The 16940-nt window shown below is 39.0% G+C and overlaps 1 protein-coding gene across 1 annotated transcript in view; it reads left to right on the forward strand.

Annotated features, from left to right (window-relative positions):
* Positions 1 to 16940, forward strand: part of STAT4 (signal transducer and activator of transcription 4) — a 91784-nt gene that overhangs the window by 1423 nt on the left and 73421 nt on the right. Inside the window, exons 2-3 of the mRNA XM_022567280.2 lie at positions 8506 to 8634; positions 9945 to 10089. Coding sequence (XP_022422988.1) covers positions 8507 to 8634; positions 9945 to 10089 — 273 coding nt within the window. The 5' untranslated portion in view covers position 8506. The remainder of the gene's footprint in view (positions 1 to 8505; positions 8635 to 9944; positions 10090 to 16940) is intronic.

The raw sequence follows: 16940 nt of genomic DNA on the forward strand, positions 1-16940 counted from the left end.
AAAGGTGCCCCCAAATGGTTCCATTTGAAACCTGAGGAATATGTATATGAAATATATGAAATTTATTATCATGATGTTCTGTAGGCAAAAGTAAATCTTAACTTACCTACAAGATAGGTTGAAATACTATCGTGATTGATCACATAAAAGTTTTTTCGGTTTTATCTAGAATTACTGACAAAACAATAAAAAATTTGACTTTGAAAAAAGTAAAATATGGTAATTTCAAGGAGAGATGTCATATTAATTTCCCTGAGTTAAGAAATATGTCTAAAGCTTCTAAACTGGACAGAGTAGGGTTATGTTGGGGAAACACATACTTTCGTTTTATGACAGGCTGCTAACTATGTATCAAGTGTGGTTTCTTCTTAAGTATCTTGAGGGTTTAACTACTGTCTGATGCACATCAGAGACTAATTAAAAGTAGACTTTAAAAGCTTTGCCTAGCCATAGCGGATCATTACAGAGAGAAAGAAAAATATTTATTTGTCCAGAGGTATTTTGAACTGAAAAATTTAGAGCCCACCAAAGTGTATACACGAAACTCTTCATAAAGATAAGTCTGAATTAGATTAGAAGTCTTGGAACATAAGGCTGACTCCAGAAGCCAGAAAAATCTGAAATAAAGAAAAAAGGATTAGGCAGTTTTATATAAAAGAAGCTTTTATTGGGTGTTCCTCACACATAAAGCCCTAAGAGGCTCTTAGGACGTATAGCTGAGTATGTTATTTGCCTTCAAGTTGCTCAAAGCCTAATACTGTAGAGGCAGCAAGAGATAGGGAAGGAGCTTGTTGAGAATCCAAATCTGTGTACACAGGTGTGGGGTAGGGTGAGGGGTGTTGAGCGGGAGTGAAAGCTTTCTAGAGAAGGCAGAACCAGAGTTTCTGTTAGAACAAAGAAGGATGTGGCTTGGGGGCCGAGAAAGAATCCTGTTTCCTTCACTAGTGATGACGTAGGAAGAAACTCAGAATTACATTATCTTTGGATTGAAAACGTTTTAGCATTTCTGTTTTCTTTAATTGGGTGACTATAAGAGAATTTTTTTTTTACATCTTTATTGGAGTATAATTGCTTTACAATGGTGTGTTAGTTTCTGCTTTATAACAAAGTGAATCAGTTATACATATACATATGTTCCCATATCTCTTCCCTCTTGCGTCTCCCTCCCTCCCACCCACCCTATCCCACCCCTCCAGGCGGTCACAAAGCACGGAGCTGATCTCCCTGTGCTATGTGGCTGCTTCCCACCAGCTATCTACCTTACGTTTGGTAGTGTATATGTGTCCATGCCTCTCTCTCGCTTTGTCACAGCTTACCCTTCCCCCTCCCCATATCCTCAAGTCCATTCTCTAGTAGGTCTGTGTCTTTATTCCTGTCTTACCCCTAGGTTCTTCATGACATTTTTCTTAAATTCCATATATATGTGTTAGCATACGGTATTTGTCTTTCTCTTTCTGACTTACTACTCTCTGTATGACAGACTCTAGGTCTATCCACCTCATTACAAATAGCTCAATTTCGTTTCTTTTTATGGCTGAGTAATATTCCATTGTATATATGTGCCACATCTTCTTTATCCATTCATCCGATGATGGACACTTAGGTTGTTTCCATCTCCAGGCTATTGTAAATAGAGCTGCAATGAACATTTTGGTACATGACTCTTTTTGAATTTTGGTTTTCTCAGGGTATATGCCCAGTAGTGGGATTGCTGGGTCATATGGTAGTTCTATTTGTAATTTTTTAAGGAACCTCCATACTGTTCTCCACAGTGACTGTATCAATTTACATTCCCACCAACAGTGCAAGAGTGTTCCCTTTTCTCCACACCCTCTCCAGCATTTATTGTTTCTAGATTTTTTGATGATGGCCATTCTGACTGGTATGAGATGATATCTCATTGTAGTTTTGATTTGCATTTCTCTAATGATTAATGAAGTTGAGCATTCTTTCATGTGTTTGTTGGCATTCTGTATATCTTCTTTGGAGAAATGTCTATTTAGGTCTTCTGCCCATTTTTGGATTGGGTTGTTTTTTTTGTTATTGAGCTGCATGAGCTGCTTGTAAATTTTGGAGATTAATGCTTTGTCAGTTGCTTCATTTGCAAATATTTTCTCCCATTCTGAGGGTTGTCTTTTGGTCTTATTTATGGTTTCCTTTGCTGTGCAAAAGCTTTGAAGTTTCATTAGGTCCCATTTATTTTTGTTTTTATTTCCATTTCTCTGGGAGGTGGGTCAGAAAGGATCTTGCTGTGATTTATGTCATAGAGTGTTCTGCCTATGTTTTCCTCTAAGAGTTTGATAGTTTCTGGCCTTACATTTAGGCCTTTAATCCATTTTGAGGTTACTTTTGTGTATGGTGTTAGGGAGTGATCTAATCTCATACTTTTACATGTACCTGTCCAGTTTTCCCAGCACCACTTATTGAAGAGGTGCTGTCCTTTCTCCACTGTACATTCCTGCCTCCTTTATCAAAGATAAGGTGACCATATGTGCGTGGATTTATCTCTGGGCTTTCTATCCTGTTCCATTGATCTATCTTTCTGTTTTTGTGCCAGTACCATACTGTCTTGATTACTGTAGCTTTGTAGTATAGTCTGAAGTCAGGGAGCCAGATTCCTCCAGCTCCGTTTTTCATTCTCAAGATTGCTTTGGCTATTTGGGGTCTTTTTTGTTTCCATACAAATTGTGACATTTTTTGTTCTAGTTCTGTGAAAAATACCAGTGGTAGTTTGATAGGGATTGCATTGAATCTGTAGATTGCTTTGGGTAGTAGAGTCATTTTCACAATGTGGATTCTTCCAATCCAAGAACATGGTATATCTCTCCATCTATTTGTATCATCTTTAATTTCTTTCATCAGTGTCTTATAATTTTCTGCATACAGGTCTTTTTTCTCCTTTGGTAGGTTTATTCCTAGATATTTTATTCTTTTTGTCACAATGGTAAATGGGAGTGTTTTCTTGATTTCACTTTCAGATTTTTCATCATTAGTGTATAGGAATGCCAGAGATTTCTGTGTATTAATTTTGTATCCTGCTACTTTACCAAATTCATTGATTAGCTCTAGTAGTTTTCTGGTAGCATCTTTAGGATTCTCTATGTATATTATCATATCATCTGCAAACAGTGACAGCTTTACTTCTTCTTTTCCGATTTGGATTCCCTTTATTTCCTTTTCTTCTCTGATTGCTGTGGCTAAAACTTCCAAAACTATGTTGAATAAGAGTGGTGAGAGTGGGCAACCTTGTCTTGTTCCTGATCTTAGAGGAAATGCTTTCAGTTTTTCACCATTGAGGATGATGTTGGCTGTGTGTTTGTCATATATGGCCTTTATTATGTTGAGGAAAGTTCCCTCTATGCCTACTTTCTGCAGGGTTTTCATCATAAATTGGTGTTGAATTTTGTCAAAAGCTTTCTCTGCATCTATTGAGATGATCATATGGTTTTTCTCCTTCAATTTGTTAATATGGTTTATCACATTGATTGTTTTGCGTATATTGAAGAATCCTTGCATTCCTGGAATAAACCCCACTTGATCATGGTGTATGATCCTTTTAATGTGCTGTTGGATTCTGTTTGCTAGTATTTTGTTGAGGATTTTTGCATCTATGTTCATCAGTGATATTGGCCTGTAGTTTTCTTTCTTTGTGACATCCTTGTCTGGTTTTGGTATCAAGATGATGGTGGCCTCGTTGAATGAGTTTGGGAGTGTTCCTCCCTCTGCTATATTTTGGAAGAGTTTGAGAAGGATAGGTGTTAGCTCTTCTCTAAATGTTTGACAGAATTCGCCTGTGAAGCCATCTGGTCCTGGGCTTTTGTTTATTGAAGATTTTTAATCACAGTTTCATTTTCAGTGCTTGTGATTAGTCTGTTCATATTTTCTATTTCTTCCTGATTCAGTCTTGGCACATTGTGCATTTCTAAGAATTTGTCCATTTCTTCCAGGTTGTCCATTTTATTGGCATAGAATTGCTTGTAGTAATCTCTCATGATCTTTTGTATTTCTGCAGTGTCAGTTGTTACTTCTCCTTTTTCATTTCTAATTCTATTGAGTTGAGTCTTCTCCTTTTTTTTCTTGATGAGTCTGGTTAATGGTTTATCAATTTTGTTTATCTTCTCAAAGAACCAGCTTTTAGTTTTATTGATCTTTGCTATCGTTTCTTTCATTTCTTTTTCATTTATTTCTGATTTGATTTTTATGATTTCTTTCCTTCTGCTAACTTTGGGGTTTTTTTGTTCTTCTTTCTCTAATTGCTTTAGGTGCAAGGTTAGGTTGTTTATTCGAGATGTTTCCTGTTTCTTAAGGTAGGATTGTATTGCTATAAACTTCCTTCTTAGAACTGCTTTTGCTGCATCCCATAGATTTTGGGTCGTCGTGTCTCCATTGTCATTTGTTTCTAGGTATTTTTTTATTTCCTCTTTGATTTCTTCAGTGATCACTTCGTTATTAAGTAGTGTATTGTTTAGCCTCCATGTATTTGTATTTTTTACAGATCTTTTCCTGTAATTGATATCTAGTCTCATAGCGTTGTGGTCAGAAAAGATACTTGAAACAATTTCAATTTTCTTAAATTTACCAGGGCTTGACTTGTGACCCAAGATATGATCTATCCTGGAGAATGTTCCATGAGCACTTGAGAAAAACGTGTATTCTGTTGTTTTTGGATGGAATGTCCTATAAATATCAATTAAGTCCATCTTGTTTAATGTATCATTTAAAGCTTGTGTTTCCTTATTTATTTTCATTTTGGATGATCTGTCCATTGGTGAAAGTGGAGTGTTAAAGTCCCCTACTATGAATGTGTTACTGTCGATTTCCCCTTTTATGGCTGTTAGTATTTGCCTTATGTATTGAGGGGCTCCTATGTTGGGTGCATAAATATTTACAATTGTTATATCTTCTTCTTGGATCGATCCCTTGATCATTATGTAGTGTCCTTCCTTGTCTCTTATAACATTCTTTATTTTAAAGTTTATTTTGTCTGATATGAGAATTGCTACTCCAGCTTTCTTTTGGTTTCCATTTGCATGAAATATCTTTTTCCATCCCCTTACTTTCAGTCTGTATGTGTCTCTAGGTCTGAAGTGGGTCTCTTGTAGACAGCAAATATATGGGTCTTGTTTTTGTATCCATTCAGCCAATCTGTGTCTTTTGGTGGGAGCATTTAGTTCATTTACATTTAAGGTAAGTATCGATATGTATGTTCCTATTCCCATTTTCTTAATTGTTTTGGGTTTGTTATTGTAGGTCTTTTCCTTATCTTCTGTTTCTTGCCTAGAGAAGTCCATTTAGCAGTTGTTGTAAAGCTGGTTTGGTGGTGCTGAACTCTCTCAGCTTTTGCTTGTCTGTAAAGGTTTTAATTTCTCCATCAAATCTGAATGAGATCCTTGCTGGACAGAGTAATCTTGGTTGCAGGTTTTTCTCCTTCATCACTTTAAATATGTCCTGCCAGTCCCTTCTGTCTTGCAGAGTTTCTGCTGAAAGATCAGCTGTTAACCTTATGGGGATTCCCTTGTGTGTTATTTGTTGTTGTTCCCTTGCTGCTTTTAATATGTTTTCTTTGTATTTAATTTTTGACAGTTTGAGTAATATGTGTTTTGGCATATTTCTCCTTGGATTTATCCTGTATGGGACTCTCTGTGCTTCCTGGACTTGAATAACTACTTCCTTTCCCATATTAGGGAAGTTTTCAACTATAATCTCTTCAAATATTTTCACAGTCCCTTTCTTTTTCTCTTCTTCTTCTGGAACCCCTATAATTCGAATGTTGGTGCGTTTAATGTTGTCCCAGAAGTCTCTGAGACTGTCCTCAGTTCTTTTCATTCTTTTTTCTTTATTCTGTTCTGCAGTAGTTATTTCCACTATTTTATCTTCCAGGTCACTTATCCGTTCTTCTGCCTCAGTTATTCTGCTATTGATCCCATCTAGAGTATTTTTAATTTCATTTACTGTGTTGTTCATCGTTGTTTGTTTCATCTTTAGTTCTTCTAGGTCCTTGTTAAATGTTTCTTGCATTTTGTCCATTCTATTTCCAAGATTGTGGATCATCTTTACTATCATTATTATGAATTCTTTTTCAGGTAGACTGCCTATTTCCTCTTCATTTGTTAGGTCTGGTGTGTTTTTATCTTGCTCCTTCATCTGCTGTATGTTTTTCTGTCTTCTCATTTTGCTTATCTTACTGTGTTTGGGGTCCCCTTTTTGCAGGCTGCAGGTTCGTAGTTCCCGTTGTTTTTGGTGTCTGTCCCCAGTGGCTAAGGTTGGTTCAGTGGGTTGTGTAGTCTTCCTGGTGGAGGGGACTAGTGCCTGTGTTCTGGTGGATGAGGCTGGATCTTGTCTTTCTGGTGGGCAGGTCCACGTCTGGTGGTGTGTTTTGGGGTGTCTGTGGACTTATTATGATTTTAGGCAGCCTCTCTGCTAATGGGTGGGGTTGTGTTCCTGTCTTGCTAGTTGTTTGGCATAGTATGTACATCACTGTAGCTTGCTGGTCCTTGAGTGAAGCTGGGTGCTGGTGTTGAGATGGAGATCTCTGGGAGATTTTCACCATTTGATATTATGTGGAGCTGGGAGGTCTCTTGTGGACCAGTGTCCTGAAGTTGGCTCTCCCACCTCAGAGGCACAGCAGACTCCTGACTGCAGCACCAAGAGCCGCTCATCCACACGGCTCAGAGTAAAAGGGAGAAAAAGTAGAAAGAAAGAATTAGTAGAAGTAGAAAGAAAGAAAGAAGGGAGGGAGGGAGGGAGGAACAAAGGAAGGAAGGAGGGAAGGAAGGAAAAAAAGAAAGAAAGAAGATAAAGTAAAATAAAATAAAGTAAGATAAAATATAATGAAGTTATTAAAATAAAAAAATAACTATTAAGAAAAAAAATGGACGGATAGAGCCTAGGACAAATGGTGGAAGCAAAGCTATACAGACAAAATCTCACACAGATGCATACACATACACACTCACAAAAAGAGGAAAAGGGGAAAAAATCATAGATCTTGCTCTCAAAGTCCACCTCCTCAATATGGGATGATTCATTGTCTATTCATGTATTCCACAGACATCAAGTTGCTTGTGGAGCGTTAATCCGCTGCTTCTGAGGCTGCTGGGGGAGATTTCCCTTTCTCTTCTTTGTTCTCACAGCTCCCAGGGGCTCAGCTTTGGATTTGGCCCCGCCTCTGCGTGTAGGTCGCTGGAGGGCGTCTGTTCTTCGCTCAGACAGGACAGGGTTAAAGGAGCCACCGATTCTGTGGCTCTGGCTCACTCAGGCCCGGGTGGGGGAGGGAGGGGCATGGAGTGCGGGGCGAGCCTGCAGCGGCAGAGGCCGGTGTAACGTTGCACCAGCCTGAGGCGCGCTGTGCGTTCTCCCGGGGCAGTTGTCCCTGGATCCCGGGACCCTGGCAGTGGCAGGCTGCACAGGCTCCCCGGAAGGGGGGTGTGGATAGTAACCTGTGCTCACACACAGGCTTCTTGGTGGCGGCAGCAGCAGCCTTAGCGTCTCATGCCCGTCTCTGGGGTCCGCGCTTTTAGCCGCAGCTCGCGCCCGTCTCTGGAGCTCCTTTAAGCAGCGCTCTTAATCCCCTCTTCTCGCGCACCAGGAAACAAAGAGGCAAGAAAAAGTCTCTTGCCTCTTCGGCGGGTCCAGACTTTTCCCCGGACTCCCTCCCGGCCAGCCGTGGCGCACTAACCCCCTGCAGGCTGTGTTCACGCCGCCAAACCCAATCCTCTCCCTGTGCTCCGCCCGAAGCCCGAGCCTCAGCTCGCAGCCCCGCCCGCCCCGGTGGGGGAGCAGACAAGCCTCTCGGGCTGGTGAGTGCCGGTCGGCCCTGATCCTCTGTGCGGGAATCTCTCCGCTTTGCCCCCCGCATCCCTGTTGCTGTGCTCTCCTCCGCGGCTCCGAAGCTTTTCCCGTGTGCCACCCGCAGTCTCCGCCCATGAAGGGGCTTCCTAGTGTGTGGAAACATTTCCTCCTTCACAGCTCCCTCCCACTGGTGCAGGTCCCGTCCCTATTATTTTGTCTCTGTTTTTTCTTTTTTCTTTTGCCCTACCCAGGTACGTGGGGGTTTTCTTGCCTTTTGGGAAGTCTGAGGTCTTCTGCCAGTGTTCAGTAGGTGTTCTGTAGGAGTTGTTCCACGTGTAGATGTATTTCTGGTGTATCTGTGGGGAGGAAGGTGACCTCCGCGTCTTACTCTTCCGCCATCTTCCCGGAAGCCCCCCTCTTGAATAACTAGGCTTTAAAATGCTTAGGCCCTGGATTCTACCTCACCCAGTTTCTGACTAAAACTGAAGTGGATTTAGCCCCTACTTGGCTTCTGAATAACTAGGCTTTACAATGCTTAGGCCCTGGATTCTACCTCAGCAAGTTTCTGCCTAAAATTCTATAAGAGAAATTTTTTTCTCCGGTTACTTGATGGACAACATTGTCTTTGTCTGAAATCCAAGAAAAAAAGAAAACATGTACCATAGTTATTAATTAACATTATTTTTAAACTCTAATTTTCCCTCTTCTTTGTAGTATGACTCAGTGGAATCAAGTCCAACAGTTAGAAATAAAATTTTTGGAGCAAGTTGATCAATTCTATGATGACAACTTTCCTATGGAAATTCGGCATCTGTTGGCCCAGTGGATTGAAAATCAAGACTGGTAGGATCAAACATTATTGTATTTTCCCTAGAGGTTGATGCACAAATGCTTTATGCTCTATCCACGTGGATTTATTCTATGGTCCACTTTTGATTCAGTTGATACATTCTTATCAGGTAAAGAACTTTCCTTGAGGATTTGGAAAGCTTCCTTAACGGAGGAGAATCATTGTCCTTTCTGGTTTCATCCACTGTAGATGAAAAAATGGTTCTAGTGCTTTGTTTTTTAATAAGCTAAACTCCAACGATTTCTAAGTATTAAAAAGACAAGAAGTAAATCTCTTGTTTATATCAATTCTCTATCATAGACTCAATATAAATATTTTTCTTAACATGTTTTACAAACGTTTTTTAAAGCTCCATTCACCTTGTACAATTAAAAACATATTTTGCTTTAAATAGTTGTCTTAAAATTTTTCTTTTGATAAAGTATACATAACATAAAATTTACCATTTTAACCATTTGTTAGGTATGCAGTTTAGTGGCATTAAGTATATTCACACTGTTGTGCATCCATCTCCAGAACTTTTTCATCTTCCCAAACTGAAACTGTGTACTTATTAAATAATAATTCCTCATTCTCTCACCCCGGCCCCTGGCAACCATTATTCTGTTTTCTGTCTCTGAATTCAACTAGTCCAGGTACTTCATACAAGTGTAATCACACAATATGCGTTATTTTGTGACTGACATTTTACTTAGCACATTCTTTCAAGGTTCATTCATATGAGCAGCATGTAGCAGAATTTCCTTCCTTTTTAAGACTGAATCATATTCTATTGTATGTATCTACTACATTTTATTTATTCATCCATCCTTCAGTGAACATCTGAGTTGTTTCCACCTTTCAGCTATTGTGAATAAAGCTGATATAAATGTTGATGTCAAGTATCTACTCAAGTCCCTGCTTTCAATTCTTTTAAGTATCTACCCAGAAGTGAAATTGTATATAATTTTTTGTTTTTAATTTGAGGAATCTCCATACTGTCTTATACAGTAGCTGTACCATTTTCCATTGCCACCAGCAATATATAAGGGTTCCAGTTTTACATCCTCACCAAAACTTATTTTGTGTTTTCAATAATAGCCATCCTAATAGGTGTGAAGTGGTATCTTATGGTTTGATTTGCATTTCCCTAATGATTAGTGATGTTGAATATACTTTCATGTGTACAATTTAATTTTTAAAAACCAGTAAATGCTTATCACTGCGGGGTATATTTATCACTTTAAAATGATTATGGTTAAAAAAAACAGTAGACATTTTACTAAGTTGTTTCCTGCTGTGTAATAGCACTTTTGTTTTTTAGGGAGGCAGCATCTAACAATGAAACCATGGCAACAATTCTTCTTCAAAACTTGTTAATACAACTGGATGAACAGTTAGGTCGCGTTTCCAAAGAGAAAAATCTGCTTTTAATACACAACCTAAAAAGAATTAGGAAAGTCCTTCAGGTGAGAATTCATTCTACTTTTTAAAAATATTTGGATTTATAAGTCCTAAATTTAGCAAAACCAAAAATGTAGCCTCATCTTAGTTCCAAACCAGATTTAAGAGGGAAAAAGCTGAATTCTCTTACTATTTTAAATTTTGTGCTCAATTTTATTTCATTACCCAATGTTTGTTTTGCACCAACTTTTGAATCTAAAATATAGTACAAGTGGGAGGGTATGTGATTTACATGTGACTGCTTACTAGTTATGATCAAATTGAGAATGTGGAACAGGGATTTGAAAGATGCTAGGTTCATGGCTATCTCTCCATCCTCCCTTGCCTTTGTCTCTTATGTAACAATTTAGAGTTGGTATTGTTCTCATTCATAGGTGGAGGCATTATGATTGTATGTATCCTTCCAGATTTGGCTCAAACTTCACCTCCTTCAAAAGCATTCTGTGGTGCCCTGTAGCTTTCTATTCCAAAAGTTCACCCAGGCAAAGCCCATCTCTCTGTGTTCCCATAACACCTCCAACACATCTGTACCATAGCATTTAGTATATTCTACATTAGTGTTATTTCTATGTTTTTCTTCTCCCTCAAATTGGGGTTACTTGAGGCAAGGACGTTATATTCAGCTTTGAATTCCCAGTGCCCACCACACAGCTGGATATATAGTAGGTGTGTAATATTCTTTGATTAAAGGGATGAATGAATGAATGAAGTGAAACAGAGATCTAAAGAATTAAGGGCAGACTAATAATGACCTAAACCCAGAGATGCTTATGAAACAAACTCTGAACATGGACAGCTCTAATATTTACTGAGTGCCTATACAACGTATTAGAGAACATGAAATATACATATGTCGTTTCTCAGTGAGGCTTCTTTAGAATCTCAAACTTACAATTAATGCATTTTTACAAAAATTTTCCTAGACTATAATAGAAATGTGCTTGATGTTACTAACACTTGTGAGAGGGACATAGGTATTAATTTTTTATTGTTGTTTGGATTGTTGTTTTTAATTGTTGCTATTGTTTTATTGTTGTTTGGATTGGATTTTTTTCATTGTTGTTTTACTGTTACCTTTGCCCTTGTAATCCCCTACAAATTTGCAAGACACTTGGCTGGGGGTAGGAAATGAACTTGTTGCCAACAAAACAGGATTTTTCACAGTGTAAAGCAAACTATCTATTCCAGAGGTAAGACATTTAACCTTGGCTTCGTTAGTTAGTGCTCTAATCAATAAACCTAAAACAGGGGTTTGGCATACTGCTACCCGCAAGTCAAATGTGGTCGCTGCCTGTTCTTGTACGGTCTACGACTGAGAATGGCTTTGACATTAAGTGGTTGAAAAAGAATAAAAGTAAAATAAATAAGTGGCATGAAAATTATAGGAAATTCAAATTTCTGTATTTTAGTGGAATGCAGCTTGCTTAGTCAGTTACGTATTGGCTCTGGCTGCTTTTGCACTGCAGTGGCACCATTGAGTAGTTGTGACAGAGACTGTATGGCTCCAAAGCCTAAAATAAAAATGTGTATATGTGTATTGTGTGTGTGTGTGTGTGTGTGTGTGCGCGCGCGCGTGCACGTGTATGTCTGTATTAAGCATATTTATCTGGCCATTTATAGGAAAGGTTGCTGACCCTTGGTCTTTGCTAGAGGGACATGGGTGGGTAAAATAGGTGATGCATGGTCTTTGGGAATTCTGATTCTCAAAATGTGGCCTTGGGCAAGTCACTTAATTTTTCTAAATTCCTATATCTTTTCATGTAAATGAGGATGATTATTATCTACCTTTTGGGATTGTAAGAAAGACTGAAGCTTTTATTTTGGCAAAAAAAAAAATAGGCTTTCAAAAAACAGACGTTTTTGTTGATAGGGAAAGTAGCAGGATCTTCTCTGTAAATCAAGGGTAAGTGTCCAGCCCATCATTTTTCTGAGTGGAGATAAGATTGTGAGGGAGCCTAAGAACCGGAGGTAATTCCCAGTCACATTTCAGCTCAAGCACAAATGTCTCTGCTTAGGTCATGGGCCTTCCAGCATCTTGTCTCTGTCGACCTTTTCCAATAAACTGCCCCAAGCTCCTCAACATTCCTGCCCCAGAAAAATAGATCTACTCCTTGTTCCTGAGCCCAATCAGCTCACTCTTGAATGACTCTGGGCCTTTGTCCATGACAGTCTCATGGCCAGGAATGCTCTGCCATCTCTCTTCCTCCAGTCCAGCTCCCATTCATCCCTAGAGGAGCTGTGGAGGTCCCAGAGCAGTAAGGGAGCCTTCACCGGTGCTTTACCCCTTATTCTCATTCCTCACGGAGCATGGGCTGCAAGATAAGCAGTATCTCATCTGTGCTGGATGTGTCTAAGCAGGTCACAAGCTCTTTGAAGTTAAAAGTCTGAGTTCCTTTGTTCTGTGACCTTCCTCTTCCCTCCAGTACCCAGCATGGTTCTACTACGAACTAGAGACTCCCAAAACAGTTTGATTGGTTAGGATATTTTTTATTTATTTTTATTTATTTATTTTTGGCTGTGCTGTGAGGCTTGTGGGATCTTAGTTCCCCGACCAGGAATTGAACCCGTGCCCCCTGCAGTGGAAGCTCAGAGTCCTAACCACTGGACCACCAGGGAATTCCCTGGTTAGGATATTTTGAATGGACAAAAACATTTGTTCTTTCCTTTGATTTATAAACTATACTTATTGGGTATTTATATTAATTCAGAACATTGCCAATTATGTTAAGACAAGTCTTTTTGATAAAACAAGATCCCCCTCCCCTCAAAAGAAAAAAAAAACACCTCCTGCTGAAAGAATAGTGACACTGTTCTTACCTGGTTTGAACATTTTCATCCTCTGGCATTTTAAATACAATCCATCATAACTATTATAGCATAAAAGAGCAAACAGTATTGTATCAGGGGAGCTAAGCAGGTATAAGGTAAATTTATTTTAGCTCTTGACAGAGCAACTGGGATCTCCAGTTTCAATATTTTAATTTACTATTTATATCCCACCTACTTCTGATAAGAATTTGGAATGGCTTGTTATAAAAGACAAACAAAACCATTGAACCAAGAGTCAAGGCAATCTCCGAGGTGGAAGCAGTGAACGCTAATGTCCAGGTCGCCTTAGTCCCTCTAAGGGGAGGTAGCCTCAGGTGAAGGCCAGGAGCAAGGACTATGTTGGGTTGAATCCTGGCTCTGTGACTTCCTTGCTGTGTGGCTCAGGGCAAGATGTTTACACTCTCTCACCTCAGTTTCCTCAGCGGTGTGAGTGGAATCACAATGGTACCTACTCCACAGGGATGTTAGGAGCATTAAAAAAAATTGTAAAGCATGTGGTAAGGACTGTATTAGGGTTTGCTAAAAATAAATATCTGTCCCAGATATTTCAAGAATGCTTCACCCTGTTCTTAGGACTTTTTTAAAAAAAACAATAGACTTTATTTTTTTACAGCAGCTTTAGGTTTACAGAAAAATTGAGCAGAAAGTACAGAAAGCTCCCATATTCTCCCTCTCCACCTGCCTCTCCCAAGTTTCCCATATTATTATCTGGCATTGGTTTTGTACATTTGTTTCAGCTGATGAACCTATTGTGGTACATTATTATTAACTTAAAGTCCAAGATTGCATTAGGGTTTACTCTTTGTGTTGTACAAGTCTATAGGTTTTAACAATGCGTTATGTCATGTATCCACCATTTCAGTTTCACTGCCCTAAAAATTTCCTCTGCTCCGCCAATTCATTTGTCCGTCCCTCCCCCACTCCCTAACTCCTGGCAACCACTAATCTTTTTACTCTATAGTTTTAGCTTTTCCAGAATGTCATATAGTTGAAATCATACAGTATGTAAACTTTTCAGATTGGCTTTCCTCACTTAGTAATATGCTTTTAAGTTTCCTCCGTGTCTTTTTGTAGCGTGATAGCTCTTTTTATCGCTGAATGATATTCCTTTTTATGGCAGTAGTACAGTTTGTTTATCCATGTTTGGGATTTATAAACAAAGCTGATATTAACATTTATGTGTAGGTTTTTGTGTGCGTATGAGTTTTCAATATATTTGGGTAAATACCTTGGAGCTTGATTGCTGGATCTTTGTTCTTGGACTTTCTAGTGAAAATTTCTTTTCCTTATTCGTCTTCCTGTCTGTGTCTTAGTCTGTTCTGGATGCTATAACAAAAGTACATTTGATTGGGTGGATTTTAAATAAAAGACATTTATTTTTCACAGTTCTGGATAGGAAGCCCAAGGTCAAAGTGCTGGCACATTCAATGTCTGATTCAGCTTTCTGGTTCATAGATGGCTGTCTTTTCCCTGTAACCTCACAGGGAAGCTCTCTAGGTTCTCTTTTAAAAGAACACTAATCCCATTCAAGAGGGCTCTGCCCTTATGACCTAATCACTTATAAGAGGCTCCACCTCCTAATACCATCACATCAGGGGTTAGAATTTCAACATATGAATTGGGGAGACACAAATATTCAGCCTCTAACAACCCTTCTCTCTCTTTCTCCCGCAGAATGACTAAAAAAATTTAAATGGTGCATATTCATAACTTTAAAAATTGAAGCAATACAAAAATATGCAAAGAAAATATGAAATAATCCAAAATCTACTCCCCAGATATAACCATATTAATATTTCATGAACATCATTCCTAACATACATATATAAATATATGTGTATATATATATATATATACACATATATATATGCAGGTAGTAAGGCAGGCTGCTATTGACATTTTATACTCAGTTGCTATCAGTATCTTTGTAGCCTCCTGTGCCCCCACCCCCATCTCCACTCTGCTCTCTCCCCACCTGCAGTAACCACTCATCTAAATTTTAAGTTATAGAACCCAAAAAAATTTTAAACTATAAAACAGAACTGTGAGTAGGAGCTGACCTGGTGGCTGTCATATATTCTTAGATTCTAGAAATACAGGCCCCAAGCATCATAAATAAAAAGAAACTGCAGGACACCAGAGAGGAAGAAAAGGTCCTAAAAGTAGCAAGGGAATCCAAATCTATTACCTACGTAAAAATGAGAGATAAACTGAAAGCCAAATTTAAAACAGTATTAAGTGAGAGACGAGTGGAATAAACTCTTCACCGAGCTGGAATACGATATCCATCAACTTAGACTTCTATACCCAGCTCAATTATTATACAAAATTAAAAGTTCACTACAAAGATACGCTCACAGAAGGAGCTACGAAAGGGAATCAGACACAGATGTTAAGCGCACATGCTAAAATTTCAAAAGTATCACTACAAAAAGTGAAAATAGAGTGCATGAAAGATTGAAAGCACCCAATAAGGTATCAGAAAATAATATCCATTATGTGGACAAAACTTAGCAATTCTAAGACAAACTGTAGTTTTTTCAAGGATGTATCTGAAACATGAAATAACAAAGTGATGAGATCAAAGAGGTGAGCTGGGCTGTCTCGTATAGAAGCCTGTGGGCCTTGGTCAGGAATCTGAGTCTTAAACTGAGTGTGATGAGAAACCATTGAGAGGTTTGAGCAGAGGTGTGACATGAACTGATTTCTGTTTTTTAAGCTTACTCTGACATATGAATTGTAGTTAGTCAAGGAACAATCAGGGAGATCTGTTAGAAAATTCCATTGATTTTTTTAAAGCAACATCCTGAAGTCAGTCTTTTTCTATCACTGTGGGTTTATCAACTCTCCTAAGCCTCTAGAAGTTTTTGCTTTGTGTATTTGTTACTATGTTGTAAGGAGCATAAGTACAAGATAATATTGGTGAATGCAACTTTTAAAAAATCAATGTAAAATATCCTTTTTGACCCATTTATTAAGTGTGCATTTTACTGTGTGGCTTTCTTTTTGTTACCATTTGCTAATAGGCACATAAGTCCATCTCTTCATTTTCATACCTTGTCTGTCACTTTATACTGAGTCTTTTATAAATATCACGTAACCAATCTCATTATCTAGTCAACAAATATTTAATAAGTTCTTATGTTATCAGTCACATCTGAAGCACTAGGAATACAATTGGAGGAAATCATGAAGCTTACAGTCTAAAAAATTCACACCTCCTGCATTTTTGTTTTTAACTGATGGGAACTTCTATGGCTATCCCTCACAAATTACTGTTAGGGAAGTAAGGGGAAACAGGCAACAGCAAACTTGTCTGAAAGTAGAAAAAACTCCATCTATTAGAAGGCTGAGTTCAGGGTTTTGGTGTTAAGTCTGTGGTTAGTAATCCCACCACCTACCGAGCATTTTTCACCCACCAGGGTAATGAGTCTATTAGTGAGAGTTTTAGACTCTGTGTGTGAGGGGGAGTGGGCAAGGGCAACCCACACCTAGCATGTTCTATTCTCTGTACCCCCATGGCCTCTTTCTCAGAGTTGCTTGGATTTGCCTGAACAAAATTACATGTTGGAGTTGAAAGCTCCTCAGAAGTTGGGCAAACAGTGGTTCCTTCCTGTCCTGTCTGTAAAAATCCTATTGTTGGTTCTGAGTATCAGGTGATATGAGATTTTTTTGTGTGTGTGGTATGCGGGCCTCTCACTGTTGTGGCCTCTCCCATTGCGGAGCACAGGCTCCGGACGCGCAGGCTCAGCGGCCATGGCTCACGGGCCTAGCCGCTCCGCGGCGTGTGGGATCTTCCTGGACCAGGGCACGGACCCGTGTCCCCTGCATCGGCAGGCAGACTCTCAACCACTGCGCCACCAGGAAGGCCCATGATATGAGATTTTTTACATGACACAGTGAAGAATAGGAGACACTATTTTGCGATATGGGGGAGAAAAAATTGCTTTAACTGTTGAGCAGCTCTGAATCTGCCAGATTGTATCCTCTAATTCATGCTGATTTCTCAGTTCACTCCTCTTCCTTC

The sequence above is a fragment of the Delphinapterus leucas genome, chromosome 8 (genome assembly GCF_059928025.1).
Source record: "Delphinapterus leucas isolate spDelLeu-1000000601 "Yukka" chromosome 8, BTC_Dleu_Yukka2, whole genome shotgun sequence".
Lineage (NCBI taxonomy): Eukaryota > Metazoa > Chordata > Mammalia > Artiodactyla > Monodontidae > Delphinapterus > Delphinapterus leucas.